A 16154-nucleotide genomic window follows, 5' to 3' on the forward strand; every position below is an offset into this window, starting at 1 on the left:
AAATCAGGCCCTCCCCCATAATGCAACTTCAGTTTTTTGTTTGTTAGTTTTTGAGATGAAGACTTGCTCTGTCACCCAGACTTGAGTGCACTGGCACGATCTTGGCTTACTGCAACTTCCGCCTGCTTCAGCCTCCCCAGTAGCTGGGATAACAGGTGTGTGCCACCACACCCAGCTGATTTTTGTGTTTTTTGTACAGATGGGGTTTCACCATGTTGATCAGGCTGGTCTCAAATTCCTGACCTCAAGTGATCCACCCACCTAGCCCTCCCAAAGTGCTCGGATTATAGGTGTGAGCCACCATGCTCGGCCCCATAATGCAACTTCTAACCCAAGAACTTGAGTCCAAGTCAATACGTGATAGTTTCAATTTGGTGGGCACATTTAAAATAAAAAATTTAATACTGTAAAATACTCTAAACATACAGAAAAGTAAATAATAGACACCATGTATCCATTATCTACTTTTATCAGATATATTTTACATGATCGCTTAAACATTTTAATAACTTGACACTGAAATATTAATATTCTAGGTTTGCTTTATCTCCTTCTATATATGTACATAATAGTTTGAGAATAAACTGCATAATGCTCCTTTACCTTGTATTTCTTAAAAACAATGGCCTCTCTTATATAATCACAATATGATTCCAAGTGGCCATCTAATGTTCCTTATTGGAAAATAATACAAAAATGTCCTGGTCCAGGATCGAATTCAGGATCATAGGATCATACATTGTATTTAGTTATAAAGTCTCCTTAGCCTCTGTCAATCTGACACAGTTCCTCAGTCTTTGTCTTTCTTCATCTTCATGTTTTTGAAGAATATAAAATATTTATGTCATAGAATATGCCTCATATTCTATGGGTTTATGGGTTTGTGTGTTTCCTCACTCTTGGATGGCAGGTTACACAGTTTTGGCAGGAATACCACAGACATAATGTGTGTCCTTCTCAGTCCATCAAATCTGGGAGGCGATATTATATCTATTTGTCCCACTACTAGTGATGCTAATTTTGATCACTTGTTTAAGGTTTTATCTGCTAGGTTTCTCCACTGTAAAATTATCATTTTTGCCTTTGTAACTGGTAAGTATTTTGGGGGAAGACACTTTGAGACTATATAAATATCCCTTTTTTCATCAAATGTTCACTAATTTTAGAATACACTGATGGTTTTTGCCGGAAACAATTACTACCATGTGGTTTTCAAAAGATTTTCTAATTTAATCATTTCTTCTACCTCGATTAGTAGACAGTCCAAAGCGTTCCCTTCTATCCACTTATTTACTCACATACAGATGCTCCTTGACTTATAATGGGAGTTACGTCCCAATAAACCCATCACAAGTTGAAAATACTGTAAATTGAAAAGGCATTTAATATACCTACCCTACTGAACATCACAGCTTAGCCTAGATTACCTTAAATGTGCTCAGAACACTTACTCTACAGTCAGACAAAATCATCCAACATGCCTGTTTTATAATTAAGTGTTGAATTTTTCATGTAATTCATTGAATACTGTTCTACAAGTGAGAAACAGAATGGCTGTATGGGTACTTGAAGTACAGCTGCTACTGAATATGCATCACTTTTGCGCCTCTGTAAAGTTGAACCATTCTAAGTTGGGGGGCATCTGTGTTTGTTTATATCATTGCAGACTCCAGGATGTTTATTTTACTCTATGTATTATAATCTGTTATTATCATTTATCTTGATATTCAAATTATCTCAGACTTGGCCAATGGGGGACCCTACAGCTTGGTTCCTGTGCCTTTTTACATATCCTCATCATTCTTTGAGTGCTTCTTTATTTTTCTGGCAGCAAAATGTTATAGGCTCATCTTGCACTTTTCCAGTCCTGGCCCCAGAATCAGCCATTTCTCTAAGGAGTCCTGGATCTTTTAATTAACGAATTATATTTAGAAGCCCAGATCTGGGCCCCAGATATTCTCAGGGCTTATTCGGTGTTATTTTTAGGTCTTCTTAGTGGATAGGGCAAATAAACATACGTGTGTGTATATATAAATACACATCTATTTCTGTATCTACTCTACTACAATTCATGGGTTCATATTCATCACTCTAATTATCTAAGATCTCCAATCCAATTATCACAGAGTTCATTCTACCCTCTCCCTTTTTCTGACAGTCAAACCTCACTCCCACTACTGTCATTGTATTAGTTTATTTGCTCGACCCTAGAACATATATTAGTTTCAGAACTGTAAGCCCATACACTCCACCCAACAAACCTACTAATTGGAGTTTAATTTTGTTTACAGATCTTTCTGTCTTCAGCTTGTGTTAAAGAATCTCTGGGATTAAGACTTCTCCCCTCTTCAATGTAGTTAAGTTACTCATTTGAAATACATTCAGGTTTGTTGTACCCTAAAACTTAAAAGTATAATAATTAAAAAAAAGAGGAATACAGTCAGGTTTATTCAGTTTCTATTTGTGTATCATTTTGCTTTTCCTCCATCTTTGTTGCTTTTATTTTTGATTTTTTTTAAATATGTAAAATACTAACATACTTTCTAAAAGTTAAAATAATACAAAAATGTATACTCAGAGAAATGTCATACCCCTCATCCTTTCCATCCCACTCCAAATTCCCTACCCTTTCTACATCACTCCCTCTGTAGGTAACCAACCTCATTAAGTTCTGATTTACCTTTCCTGTGCTTATTTTTACACAACTGAGCAGAGATTTATATTTTCCCATTTTCTCTTATTTTATACCATAGATATTCTTTTGCATGTTGTGTATCAGTTCAAATACCTTATTAACAGTTTTAGAGAACTTCATTTTGTGAATGTAAAATTAATTCAATCACTCTTTTATCTGGGCATTTAGATGATTTTCAGTATTTCACAATTATAAACAATGCTACAATGAATAAACACCCTTTTGCCCATGTATTTTCATACTGTTGGGGTATATCTTTGGCATAAATTCCTAGAAGTGGGATGCTGGGTTGAAGGAAAGCTGCTAGATATTGCCAAATACCCTTCCAAAAGGCAGTACCAGTAGCAATGCACGACTGCTTTCTCTCAGTCTCACCAAGAAAATGTCCTCACATTTCTCCCTGAATCTCATAGGGGAGAAATGGAGTTTATAGTCTTCTGAATTTACATTTTTTTTTTTTTTTTTTGAGATGGAGTCTTGCTCTGTTGCTCAGGCTGGAGTGCAGTGGTGTAGTCTTGGCTCACTGCAATCTCCTGGGTTCAAGCAATTCTCCTGCCTCAGCCTCCTTAGCCAGGATTACAGGCATGCACCACCATGCCCAGTTAATTTTTGTATTTTTAGTAGAGATGGGGTTTCGCCATGTTGGCCAGGCTGGTCTTGAACTCCTGACCTCAGGTGATCCACCCGCGTCAGCTCCCACTGTGCCTGGCCTTTTTTTTTTTTTTTGAGACAGAGTTTCACTCTTGTCACCCAGGTTGGAGTGCAACGGCACGATCTCGGCTCACTGCAACCTCCATCTCCCAGGTACAAGCAATTCTCCTGCCTCAGCCTCCTGAGAAGCTGGGATTATAGGCATGCACTGCCAAGCCTGGCTAATTTTTGTATGTTTAGTAGAGACGGGGTTTCACCATGTTGGCCAGGCTGGTCTTGAACTCCTAACCTCAGGTGATCTGCCTGCCTTGGCCTCCCAAAGTGCTGGGATTACAGGCATGAGCCATCGCACCCGGCCTTTACATTTCTTTAATAATGACTACGGTTGAACATAATTTCCTATGTACAAAGGCCATTTTTATATCTTATTTTGTGTGAACTATGTATTCTCATCTTTTGCCCATTTTTTTTTTTCTGTTGGGTTTCTGGTCTCTATTCCCTGTCTTTATGAGTTCTTTATATATTGGGAATATTAGCACTTTTCTTGCAAATTTTTTCTGTCAGTTGTCTTTTGACATTGTTAATGGTGTTTTCCAACAGTTTTTGGAAAAAGTCTTTGGCCATAAAAAAAGTTTTTAAAAATTTTAAGTGGTTAGATTTATTGATCTTTTTCTTTTCTTTTCTTTTTAAAGCCAGGGTCTTGTTCTGTTGCCCAGGCTGGAGTTCAGTGGCATGATCATAGCTCACTGCAGCCTCAAACTCCCAGGCTTCTCAGCCTTCTCAGTAACTAGGACTATAAGGGAGCGCTGCCACACCCGGCCCTTATCTCCTTATAATATATGCTGGAGAGCTAGGGCTAAACAAAAGGTCTATCTCTAGCAAACGACCTGAAAATAACTTCTCCTCTTACATTCATGTTATCATTTCTATTTTCACTTTCTTTGTTTACCTTATTTACCTGTTTTATCTTGTATGCACTTTCCTAAGCCATGGAAAATTAATTATTTAGGTAAGCAAATTCATTACATTAACAAAACTAATTAGTGCTGTATCTATCCTACCACTCTTTCATACTGTCAAAGGCATATCTGATTAGAAGCTATATTCTGGGATTAGTCTGATGCTTACCTTTTCTGCGACTTCTCGCACAGACTGAACGCTTGTTCCATATAGATGATTGTTATACTGGCCAGCTTCAATGAATTTATGTTCCTGGATATCTTTTTCCATCTGCTCTCTTGAAGTCACAAAATGATAATCTCTTCCATCCACCTCATAATCTCGTTTTGGTCTAGTTGTATCTTTAACAGAAAAAAACTTGGGGAAGTGTTTAATATTAAAAAAAAAACCCACAATAAATCCATTTTCTACTTACATCATTGTAAAGTTCAACAGAACAGATTAATTTAAATCTGAGAAAGGACAATAATATGGAGGATGGAAGAGTAACTGATAAAATAAGTACAAACCATTAAAAAACATTAAAAAAAGGTTATATCTATTTTTCCCACACACAGTGACAGGAAATGTTAAGAGTAACAATGAAATGTTTTTGTTTGGTTTACTCACGAGGAACACAGGATCCAAATTTGTCAGGAAATTCTGAGATCAAGTCATCATTTATCCTGTCTTTCATAGGTCCCAATACGATCACTGGTCGAGTATAATTAACTATAAAGATAAACTGCATGTTAAAAGGAATAAACATTCAACAAATATCAATGTATTTTATTTCACCAGAGAACAAAAATATCAACTGTTATGACTAATCTTTTTCTTCCCTCTCCATCTCACTCTACCATCAACCAAAGATGCATAACTTGCTCTTTTATAATCTTGACTAAGATCTTAAACTTTACTCAGCCTTCTGCTAGAAGTCATATTGATAATTCAATCAAGTTAAATTTGGTGTTTTCACAGATAATGTTTCTTTACATTGCAAATGACAGAATAAAGTCTAGTGTTTTACCGATGGCTTTGAAGTAGAAATTCTAAGGAAGCAGAGCAAAGGGCAGAACAGAAACTGGATGTAGGAAGTGATATAATCCCAGTAGTGGTGTTCTAGAAAGATGATCTAACAGAAGTGTAAACTCTGGGTTGTATGGGATCATGCTAGAATAATGGAGATTGGTAGTGAGACTGAGAACTAACGTTGTGATAGAAGGGATGAAAAGAAGGTCATAAATAAGAAAGAAGTGGGATAAACAGTGCCTGGAACCTAACTGGATGAGGAGGAGGAGGAACGGAGAAGGCTCAAAGATGCTTCCAAGATTTTCAAAAAAGGGTTATTTGGAAGATAGTGATGCTAACAAGAACACTGGAACAAAGTTGCTTGGGAAATAAAACACAAATATAAAAGTCAGTATGAAATAACTAGATTCTAATATACTGTGGAATAAACTATGTTTCATAAAACACACAGTAAATTTCTACGTGTATATGTAGAAAAAAAAAATTTTAATACAACATTTTTTGGGGGTATGAGACTTTTTATCCCCCAAATTAAAAAGTATATTCTTCTAGAAGGTTATAAAACATCAACAGGCTTCACAAACCTTCTTGTTGATTCACTGGTTCGTAAGATAAGACGTATTCTTCTTGACCACCTATTAGAAAGTGAAGGCACAGATGAAAAATGTGTAAAGATAACTGATGCTAATCTAATTCTTCATAAACAACATATACATTACTAGAACTTTCCTGAGAAAATGGCAAAGATATGGAAAGAGGTATTTTATGGCAAGATTTAGTTAAAAAAAAAGTGGCAAATTATAAAGTCTTAAAAGTGAGTTTGCTAAATGTAAAACAAAATACAAATGGGCTATTTAATCAATATTATATGTCATAGATAATGAAATCTAAAAATCTTCATTTGTGATGCTATGTGCTACTCCTTTATTTAGAATCTAAGAATTATTAAATCTGTTAAAGATTAATGCTTTAATGAGCAGATCTATCTATCTATCTATCTATCATCTATCTACATATTAGGTAACTTGTTACTATTAAAAACATGCTACTTTTTTGTTCCACCAACTATAATACTGAATACAGTATATTTTATTTTTAAATTAATTACATCTTAAAATTAAAAATTATAAATGCAAAGGTAAAACTATTGTTACTATTCCACTGATGAAAAAATTCACTAACTCAACTTTGTAAAAAAATAATAAATTTAATGTGAGTCAAAAAGAGCTTTAGATAAAACTAAATCCTTCCAATAAAATAAACAACAGTGATAATAAAGGAGATAAATATATTCGCTTTGACCTTAAAAGCACAAGAAGTTAAAGCTTCTAAAGGTTAAATTAAAGGTTCAGAGCTTAGGAAATACTCTAAATGAAAGAGTCTACAAATTATATCTGAATCCAATGAAAAGAAATAAAGAGTTAAAAACTCTTGAGAGTTTTTTTTTTTTTTTTGAGACGGAGTTTCACTCTTATTGCCCAGGCTGGAGTGCAATGGCACGATCTCAGCTCACTGCAGCCTCCAACTCCCGGGTTCAAGCGGTTCTCCTGCCTCAGCCTCCCAAGTAGCTGGGATTACAGGCATGTGCCACCAGGCCTGGCTAATTTTTGTATTTCTAGTAAAGACAGGGTTTCTCCGTGTTGGTCAGGCTGGTCTCGAACTCCTGACCTCAGGTGATCTGCCCGCCTCAGCCTCCCAAAGTGCTGGGATTATAGGCATGAGCCACTGCACCCGGCCAAAAACTCTAGGAGTTTTAAACTAACACACACCCCCCCTCACCCCCAAACCTAAAATTAGAAAATACTGTGTTAACCCAAGTGGTTCAATGAAAGCAATCAATATTGGATAATGTATTTGAAGATTTTCTCTTTAATTATCAAGATCCTATAACAATTTTACCATGAATTTTACAATTGGTTTATATTATATGTATGTAGCTGTAGGTCTTGTAAATCCATACATTGGCATAAACATTCTTTTCTGCTTTAGAAGTATTTCTTTGTTTTCAATTTTATTATCAAAGTATACAAAACCGATATTTTATAAGCTGTTTTTTAAAGTACTGGATGTGAAACATGGCTTACATACTAGCAAACACATGCAATTTGAATATTTCACACCTTAATAATTCATGCAAATGGTGAGAGACAGTATATACTTTCATTACCTCTTTTTAGCCTAGAAAGCCACTTAACTACCCTATAGTGGGTTCGGGTTATAAGCAATAAAATGCTGAAATACAGGAAATCAGTTCCACACCAAAAAAAATCATTAAGTAACTGTTGTGTAGAAAAATAACCAACCAAATGAATGATGGTTAAAAGTATATACTGTCAACATGAAAAAAGTATTAGGGACTGATATTAACAGGATGGACCTTTTGAGCAGCCATACTCATCTGTAATCAAGATTACTTTCATATTAGACAGCAGTAAAAAAAGAAAGTTAGAAAAGCAATTTTAATTTTTAAGGTGCTACAACTGATATTATGTACCCTCCCCTTCTCCCATGCCCAAGTCTGTTTAAAACATCACATGCTTGTGCAGTTCACTTAATAAAACCAAGAATGTAATATAAAACAGCAAAAAAAAAAAATTAGTATTATTTTTCGGGTGATCATTGAAAATGTTTCCTTATTTCTTCTGTTCACCAAGTGTTGGTGATAAACAATGACATGACCCAGATCAGTATTGGTGACAAAGAAAAAAAGCGGAAATAAAGCTAATGATAATTTAGCATTACTGAAAAATATTATTTTAGTGCTCATGTTAAAAACAGAATTACTAAACAGAATGTCAAAATACAAGTTTTCCCCCATTTAACTAGATATTTACTTCTTACAAAAATACATATACACATGTATCATGTACACAATACTAAACTTTTTAGTATTTTATTAAAATTTTATAAATTAACCTCTACATATATGATTTTATTTTTCAAGTACAGAATTTTACTTGTCTCTTCCTGATTTTAAAATAACGATCATATAACTTCAGGTTTTTAGAACATATCACTGAGAATCCCTCCACCCCTGCAGAGGATGTATTACTTGAGATTACAAAAGAATAAGTAACTTAAGACACTTACGGTAACTACTTTCACTATCGCTGGCATTAGAAGTTACATGCTCTGAAATTACAGGACAATGAAAAAAATAAAGAAAACAGTGTCATGAGTTTAAAAAGCAAATAATCAAAATAAAATGTTGAGATATAAGCCTATATAACAAAATAATTTTTTAAAAGCATTTTCATTTTCTTTGAAACGTTTAGTTTTTTCAAATAATAAATATATATTAGCAAAGGAAAACTTGTAATTAAGGACAGTGCCTTATTTTTGTACAACACAGTTTCTGAACAAATCTATTATAAATAGCAAGTAAAATACGACAAAAAGGGCTAAGTGACCCTGAATTAGTCCAAATGTAGACATAAAACTCAAAAGAGAAAATCCCGTTGGCACTATTTAAGTTTTTGAAACAGCAGTAACTGGCAAAGGGGACAAACTATAGTTAAACAAATAGATGCCCATTTTAATGAAGGGATGTCTTTGTAATTAAAAATAAACAGATGATCTTATTCTCAGTCCAACTTCGCTCCTGTTTCTGAAGATGAAAATCCATGTTTCTGAGGTCATATAGATAAAGGATTGTAGAAGTCATAAATTCAGATGTCTCAGCTGGAAGGGAACGCACCAATGGTGGCACTGCATTTTAAAACCAACTAATATTTCTTAGAAACTCTGCTTTGGTTAAGACTGACACTGGCTGGCTTTTGCAAAACATAAAAAAGACAATGAAAACAAACACACCCAGCCAGAAATTGCCTGGCCCCTCCTTAAAGGTGACTCCATTTCATGACTTTATTGTTTGGTAAAACAATAGGCACTCTTCTCATCCATGTAAATGTAATCTCAAGTATTCTCTCAATAAATATCTCCCTTGAATTAAACAAAGACTAATACTTTTATTTTTAAAAAATAAAAATAAAACTTTCAACGACACAGGGAAATCTGAATTTTTAACTTTTTTTTTTTTTAAATTAAAGGGACAGGGCCTCACTCTGTTGCTCACGTGGCAGTGCGGTGGTATGACTATAGCTGACTGCAGTCTCCACCTCCTCTCCTGGGCTTCTGTGATCCTCCCATCTTAGCCCAGAGTGGCTAGGACTACAGGTATGTACCACCATGCCCTGTTAACATTTTTTTTTTTTTTAATAAAAGAGACAAGTCTCAACTATGTTGCCCAGACTGGTCTCAAACTCCTGGCCTCAAGGGATCCTCCCATCTCAGCTTCCCAAAGTGCGGGGGTTACAGGTGTGAACGACCACACCCAGCTGGAAATTTCATTTTTTTTTTTTTTTTTTTTTTTGAGACAGTCTCCGTTTGTTGCCCAGGCTGGAGTGCAGTGGCACGATCTCAGCTCACTGCAACCTCTGCCTCCTAGGTTTAAGCAATTCTATTCTTGTGTCTCAGACACCTGAGTACCTGGCACTACAGGTGTATAGCACCATGCCCAACTAATTTTTCTATTTTTAGTAGAGACTGGTTCCACCATGTTGGCCAGGCTGATATTGAACTCCTGAGCTCACGTGATCCGTCCGCCTCGGCCTCCCAAAGTGCTGAGATTACAGGCATGAGCCACTGCGCCTGGCTGGAAATAAAATGTTTTAAGGTAAAAAAAAGTTTGAGGTTGGGCATGGTGGTTCACGCCTGTAATCCCAGCACTTTCAGAAGGTGAGGCAGAAGGATCACTTAAGACCAGTAGTTCGAGACCAGCCTGGGCAACATGGAGAGACACCGTCTGGAAAAAAAAAAAAAAGAAGCTGGGCCTGGTGGTGCATGTCTGTAATTCTAGCTATTCGGGAGGTTGAGGCGGGAGGACTGCTTGAGCCAAAGGGTTCCAGGCTGCAGTGAGCTATGAACATACCACCGCACTCCAGCGTGGGTGACAGTGTGAGATCCTGTCTCTAAAAAACAAAGATAAAAAAGAAAAAAGTTTGAAGATAAATATCTGCTATACCACACCACTCACAGAGTCTCCTAATATCAAGTGTCACTAGTAAAACGTACAATGAATGGTTGAACTTCAGATTTCAAATTAAATAAAAAGATTTTTGAATTGCTATCATAGTGAAAAATAAGTCTGTTATTCTCACTTTCAAAGACAAGATATAACTTTCTTAATCATGATTACATACATTTTAAATAAAGCAGGGACTTTAGAAATTGCAAGCAGAATTTACTAATATATGTAAGCATATGTAAAACGGTAGGTTTTTTTTTGTTTTTTTTTTTGAGTCTTGCTCTGTTGCCCAGGCTGGAGTGCAGTGGTAAGATCTCGGCTCACTGCAACCTCCGTCTCCTGAATTCAAGTAATTCTCCTGCCTCAGCCTCCTGAGTAGCTGGGATTACAGGTGTGCACCACTACGCCCTAATTTTTGTATTTTTAGTAGAGACGGGGTTTTGCCATGTTGGTTAGGCTGGGCCTGAACTCCTGATCTCAGGAGATCCACCAGCCTCGGCCTCCCAAAGTGCTGGGATTACAGGCGTGAGCCACCGCACCTGGCCAAATGGCAGGTTTTTTAAAAGCTTATATTAAAATATTTCTTACCATGTCACCATATGGGCTTGATAGCAATAATTTAAAATTGGTGTATCATATTCTATTAGATTGATAAATTATTTACCTTGCTATTTGATATTTTTATTTGCTTTAAACTGTTTTTCACAAGTATCAACAATTATGAATGTCTTCATATATATACCTTTTAACTTTTTGTCCTATTTCCTTAAATGTCATACCCAGAAACATGCCACATTAAAAAAAGAGTTACTCTGTTGATATTAGTATTGGTATTACCCTCTGCAATCTCCAGTTTGTAAACTAAAGAAAAATTAGTTATTCCAATGGGGTGAATGGAGGAAGAGTGTAAGTGGGAGTACAGGAGAAACAGAATTGGTAAATGTTCAGTTGACAATTATGAAAGCTGGATAAACAAATACCTGCAGGGTTTATTTTTACTACTCTTCTACTATTGAATATATCTGATATTTATATAATAAAAAGTTTAAGTTACCAAAATCTCTTCACTGTCTTTTTTTTTTTGAGATTTCTCCTACTCACCTTAAACCCTCTAAGATTGCCAAAAGCTACACAACAATCAAATTCTGCAGCTTCTTGCAAGTATCATTTTACCTAGCTCTTCTACAATAAAGCCTCACTACTCAAAGTATGGTCCTCAGAATAGCATCATCATAATTGTTTGGAATGTTAATAGAAAAATAATTGAAAATGTTCCTCTTCAAAGCATTTTACCAAAGAAGACAGTCAAATAACCAATAAACATACAGAAAGGTGTTCAAGTTAATTACTTGTCAGGGAAATGCAAATTATAACCACAAAGGGTGTCTCTGCCATCCACCAGAATGGCAAAAATGAAAACACAAAACAGACATGTCAAGCATCAATAACGATATGCAGCAACGGGAGTTCATGTACTAGGAATGGGCAAACTGGTAAAACTACTTTAGAAAACTAATTGGCAATAGCTACTAAGGCTGGACAAATGTGTATCTATATGACCCAGCAATTCCTTTCCTAGATATTTCCCCAACAGAAAGGCATACATATGCTTACCACAAGACATGTATAAGAATGTTCAAAGCAACACTATTTAAAATAGCTCCAAACATACGTTTATTTCTAAGACTGAGACAATATATGTAGTTTCACATTTTACTTTTTTCATATAGTGAGCATTTCCCCATGTCATTATCTTTAAATATGATTTTCGATGGTTATGTAATATTACATAGTATGGATAAATCATACTTTATTAGGCACTTCCCAACTGTAAGACATTTTACCACGGTTTTAATTTCTTATTTTTGCTGTTACTACTAAATAATATTATAATAAGCATTCTGATATATAAGGCTTTATCTCCATCTCTAATTACATCCTTAGGATAAATTCTTTGAAGAGGATTTAGTGGGTCAAAAGATGTGCTTTTTCAGGAAGGCTGTGCCAATTTACACTCCCACACATTTACTTGTAATACATTATTTACTTGTAATACATTAAAAGCAGGCATTTAGCAGCACTCTCTCCATCATGGGCTTTCCTTTTAAACAAAAGTCTGCCAAAGTGAGAGGTAAAACATCATTTTGCTTATCACTACTAGGGAAATGAAACATTTTTTATATGCTTATTTCATTTGCTTATCTTTTGAGCCCTCTTGTCCAGTTTTCTAATGGAGAGTTAGCTTATTTCTTATTACCTGTTAAAAATTTATAAAGATATTATCCTCATGACATACATGGTACAAATAAATTCTTCAAGTTTTTATTTTTGTTTATGATAGTTTTTTTTTTTGTTTGTTTGTTTTTTTTTAAGACGGAGTCTTGCTCTGTCACCCAGGCTGGAGAGCAGTGGCGTGATCTCAGCTCACTGCAACCTTCACCTCCCGGGTTCAAGTGATTCTCCTGCCTCAGCCTCCTGAGTAGCTTGGATTACAGGTGTGCACCACCATGCCTTGCTAATTTTTGTACTTTTAGTAGAGACGGGGTTTTGCCATGTTGGCCAGGCTGGTCTCGAATTCCTGACCTCAGGTGATCTGCTGGCCTCAGTCTCCCAAAGTGCTGGGATTACAGGCGTGAGCCACCGCGCCCACTCTGTTTATGATGTTTGATGAACAGATCTATCTCAGATCTCTCTAACCAATTTATCATTGTACTCAAACGCTTCTTCCTGATAGAGTACATCATGTTTCTCTTCTGCTCTCCTCTAATACTACATCATCAATCTGAAGCAATGAAACTACTCTTACATCTTATTCGTAATGCAAATGAAAATAAGTCTGTTTTTGGCATTTAGAAGCAAGCTCTGCACAACTATGCGTACGTCTTTAAAATGAGAAGACAGACATATGTAACAGGAAACCTACGTGCCTGAGGAAATTTTTGAGGTGTTGTAGAACATGGAAAGTTGTAAAAATGGAAAGGCTACATGTAATAAGAACAAATCTTGTCTCAAATCTTATGTCGTAATTTTACTTCTGAGTACCTTATGTATCTTTTATTGAGTTATGTTTCCTTTCAGCCTCTGTTAAAGGAATCTTACCCAGTTTTAGTCCCTTGAGCTTTTTCAAAATTACCTCCTTAAAGCATAAAAGCGGCACAGGTTTTTATTTCCAGCTTTTCACAAATGATGATTTAGTTGCATTCTCCCAAACTTCCATTGTACTCTCATTAGTTCTGTTTAGCAAAATTAGGTTTGATAAGACGATTTCTCTCACTGTTTTCTCTACTGTCAACAGGGAAATCAATAATTTACTTGACTCTCTTCTTCTCAGAATAAAGAACAAATGAATTCAGGTCTATACAAAGCATTCTATGGTATCACTTCTGTTTCTCTGTCTGCTCTTCAATTAAATACCCCATTTTTCATAGGTTGTGTGAATTTACAGCAGATACACATTTTTTTTTCTTGATATTCAGTGTTATTCCATGTCTCTTCAATAGGTTTGGTTCTCTGGAATAACTTAACCTTCTGTTTTGGGTTCTTTTATGAGTTTTGTTCCAATAAGGCCTGATGACTACCTATATTAAGTTGCACTTATTTTCTTATATTAAAGTCTCTCAAGATTTTGCTTAGTTTATTTCCTACATTCTTAACTTTAGAATGTAAGTAACTGAGGCCACAAGTAATGTCCTTGAACATACCCTTCTTCCCAGTGTTTACTATTACATCATCATGGGCACCTTGTCAACTGCCTTATATCATCTATTTTATGTGATAACCTCCATCATATCCAGTTTTAGAATTTTACTGATATTTTTCTGTCTTCTCCAACATTTTCTGAATAAAATCTTGATCTGATGATCAAGTTACCAGGTGAATAAATTCTTTTAATTCCTCTGAGATGAAGCACAGAAATCTATTATTCAAGGGATCTTAGGTCACTCTCCAGAAAATAAAATCTTTTTCTGAATAACGTCGTCTGATAATCAGTTACCATTTTTCATATTATTTCTCTTCCAAAGTCCCACTCTTCCATCAGAACCAGAGATATAGGGTCAAGGTATAGTGATCATCTGTTATAACATCAATATGGGAACCAAATTCTTCATTTAGTTTCTTTTTCTATGAGTTTCCTATGTCTCTGTTCACTAAACAGATAAGAAAAATCTGTGGGTCCATTTGTTGATCCATACCACCTCTAAAGTATGTTATCAATCTCAAAATAAATTCTATAGCATACATAAACTGTGGTAGTATGGTCCAATTTTAGAGGTTTTCATTGATAATTTTCCCCAAATGTAAGGGTGTCACTAGTGATAGGAAATCTGTGGCCCTTACTAAATCCTATAAAGGCACATGCAAAAATAACAACGTGTGTCTAACAGAGTTGTACACAAACATACTGTCTTCAATCTAATACAAACTTAAATCACTATGGTTGAAATAAAAGTACCTGCAGTTTAGATTAAAATTTCAGTATGAACTTAGCATAAATCAGAAAAATGTCTTATGTAAAATTTAATGTTTATTAATGTAGGTCTTAGAAAGTTAACAGATACTGGCTATAGGCTTAATGATCAATGAATTACAAAGAAGTTTTCAAAATGTTTAATAATCCAAATAGAAAGAACCATTTAGAAAATGTTAGATTAAAAGATTACTTCTATCACTCACTGTCACCTAAAGTTACTCAGTAATGTTTGGTAAATTTTCAGTTAAGCAATTTGAAAACACACATATTAAAAATTTTATTTGCTAAAATGGCTTCTTGCTTCATTCATTCATTCTAACATTTATTGAATGTCTTCTACATACTAGACCCTGTGTGAAGCTTTATATGAAGATTAAGTAACTAGCTAGAAAACTGAACAAGAACAGCAGCAACAAAAACCAAAAACAAAGGCAACACCTTAGCTAAAGGAAACAACAAAATAGTTCTTATACTCTTGTGGTAACTTACAACTTTCTCAAAAAAAAAAAAAAAGAGATACACAACTTATCCCCTCAATAAACTACTACTTGCGTAGTATTCTATTGTGCTTTATACTTTTATAGTAATGCTTTTCTAACACATAATAAAAATTATTTTAAATTATTTTAACAAAAAAAAGGGAACATTAAAACTCCAAGAAAGCATATTTCTACCTTCTAATAATGAGGGTACATTTAAAAAAATCTTAAGTTTTTATATTTTAAAAGTTCCTAACAAAAGTAACTGTCATAAAAATTACAAAAAGGAAAATATAGTTACGAGCAGAGAATTTTTCAAATGATACGTGAAAAATAAAAAGAAAAACAAAAAGTTATGTATTACAGAAATAAAAGTCCCAAGCATGTGACAAACATGAAAATTCTAAAAGCAATCTAAATCTTACACCTCCTTATGCCAGAAAGGCACTACCATGAATCTCAAAATGTGTCTGAATAAGGTAGGTCTGCAGATGGAGGTTAAAAAACAACTTGGGAGTATTTTGATCACTTACTCAGGCCTTTTGATCCCATGTCGTCAGGGATCTCCTGTAGAGGGTAGTCCCCAGAGAGCAAGCAATAAAAAGATAATCAAAGAAAATAGTTGTCAGTAATGCATAAAATTGGTGCTACAGTAAGAGACAGTTCCAAGACCATTACAGGTACATATATCTTACAGAGCATTTTCACAGATTTCTAGAACTTTCAAATGAGCTAGCTGTTAACGGTAATCTACCAAAAGAATGAAAGTTCTAGCATGAAGGCTGATTTAGGTACAGAAGCAAAATTTTAGACCATTTCTTGCTATTTTAAAAGTAAAATCCAGATTGTCTACATATAATG

At 35.0% G+C, this 16154-nt stretch overlaps 1 protein-coding gene across 20 annotated transcripts in view; it reads right to left on the bottom strand.

Moving 5' to 3' along the window:
• Positions 1-16154, bottom strand: part of DLG1 (discs large MAGUK scaffold protein 1) — a 192127-nt gene that overhangs the window by 17887 nt on the left and 158086 nt on the right. For 5 of the 20 annotated variants that reach the window (XM_030823034.1, XM_030823029.1, XM_030823028.1 and 2 more), the window contains 5 exons: positions 8408-8449; positions 7695-7730; positions 5902-5952; positions 4916-5017; positions 4475-4647 (listed from right to left, as the gene is read on the bottom strand). In XM_030823034.1, the coding sequence (XP_030678894.1) occupies positions 4475-4647; positions 4916-5017; positions 5902-5952; positions 7695-7730; positions 8408-8449 (404 nt within the window). Of the gene's footprint in view, positions 1-4474; positions 4648-4915; positions 5018-5901; positions 5953-7694; positions 7731-8407; positions 8450-15826; positions 15861-16154 lie in introns of all 20 variants that reach the window. The other 15 variants (XM_003280122.2, XM_012510642.2, XM_030823040.1 and 12 more) reach the window with 6 other exon arrangements.

Source organism: Nomascus leucogenys, chromosome 11, assembly GCF_006542625.1.
Source record: "Nomascus leucogenys isolate Asia chromosome 11, Asia_NLE_v1, whole genome shotgun sequence".
NCBI lineage: Eukaryota > Metazoa > Chordata > Mammalia > Primates > Hylobatidae > Nomascus > Nomascus leucogenys.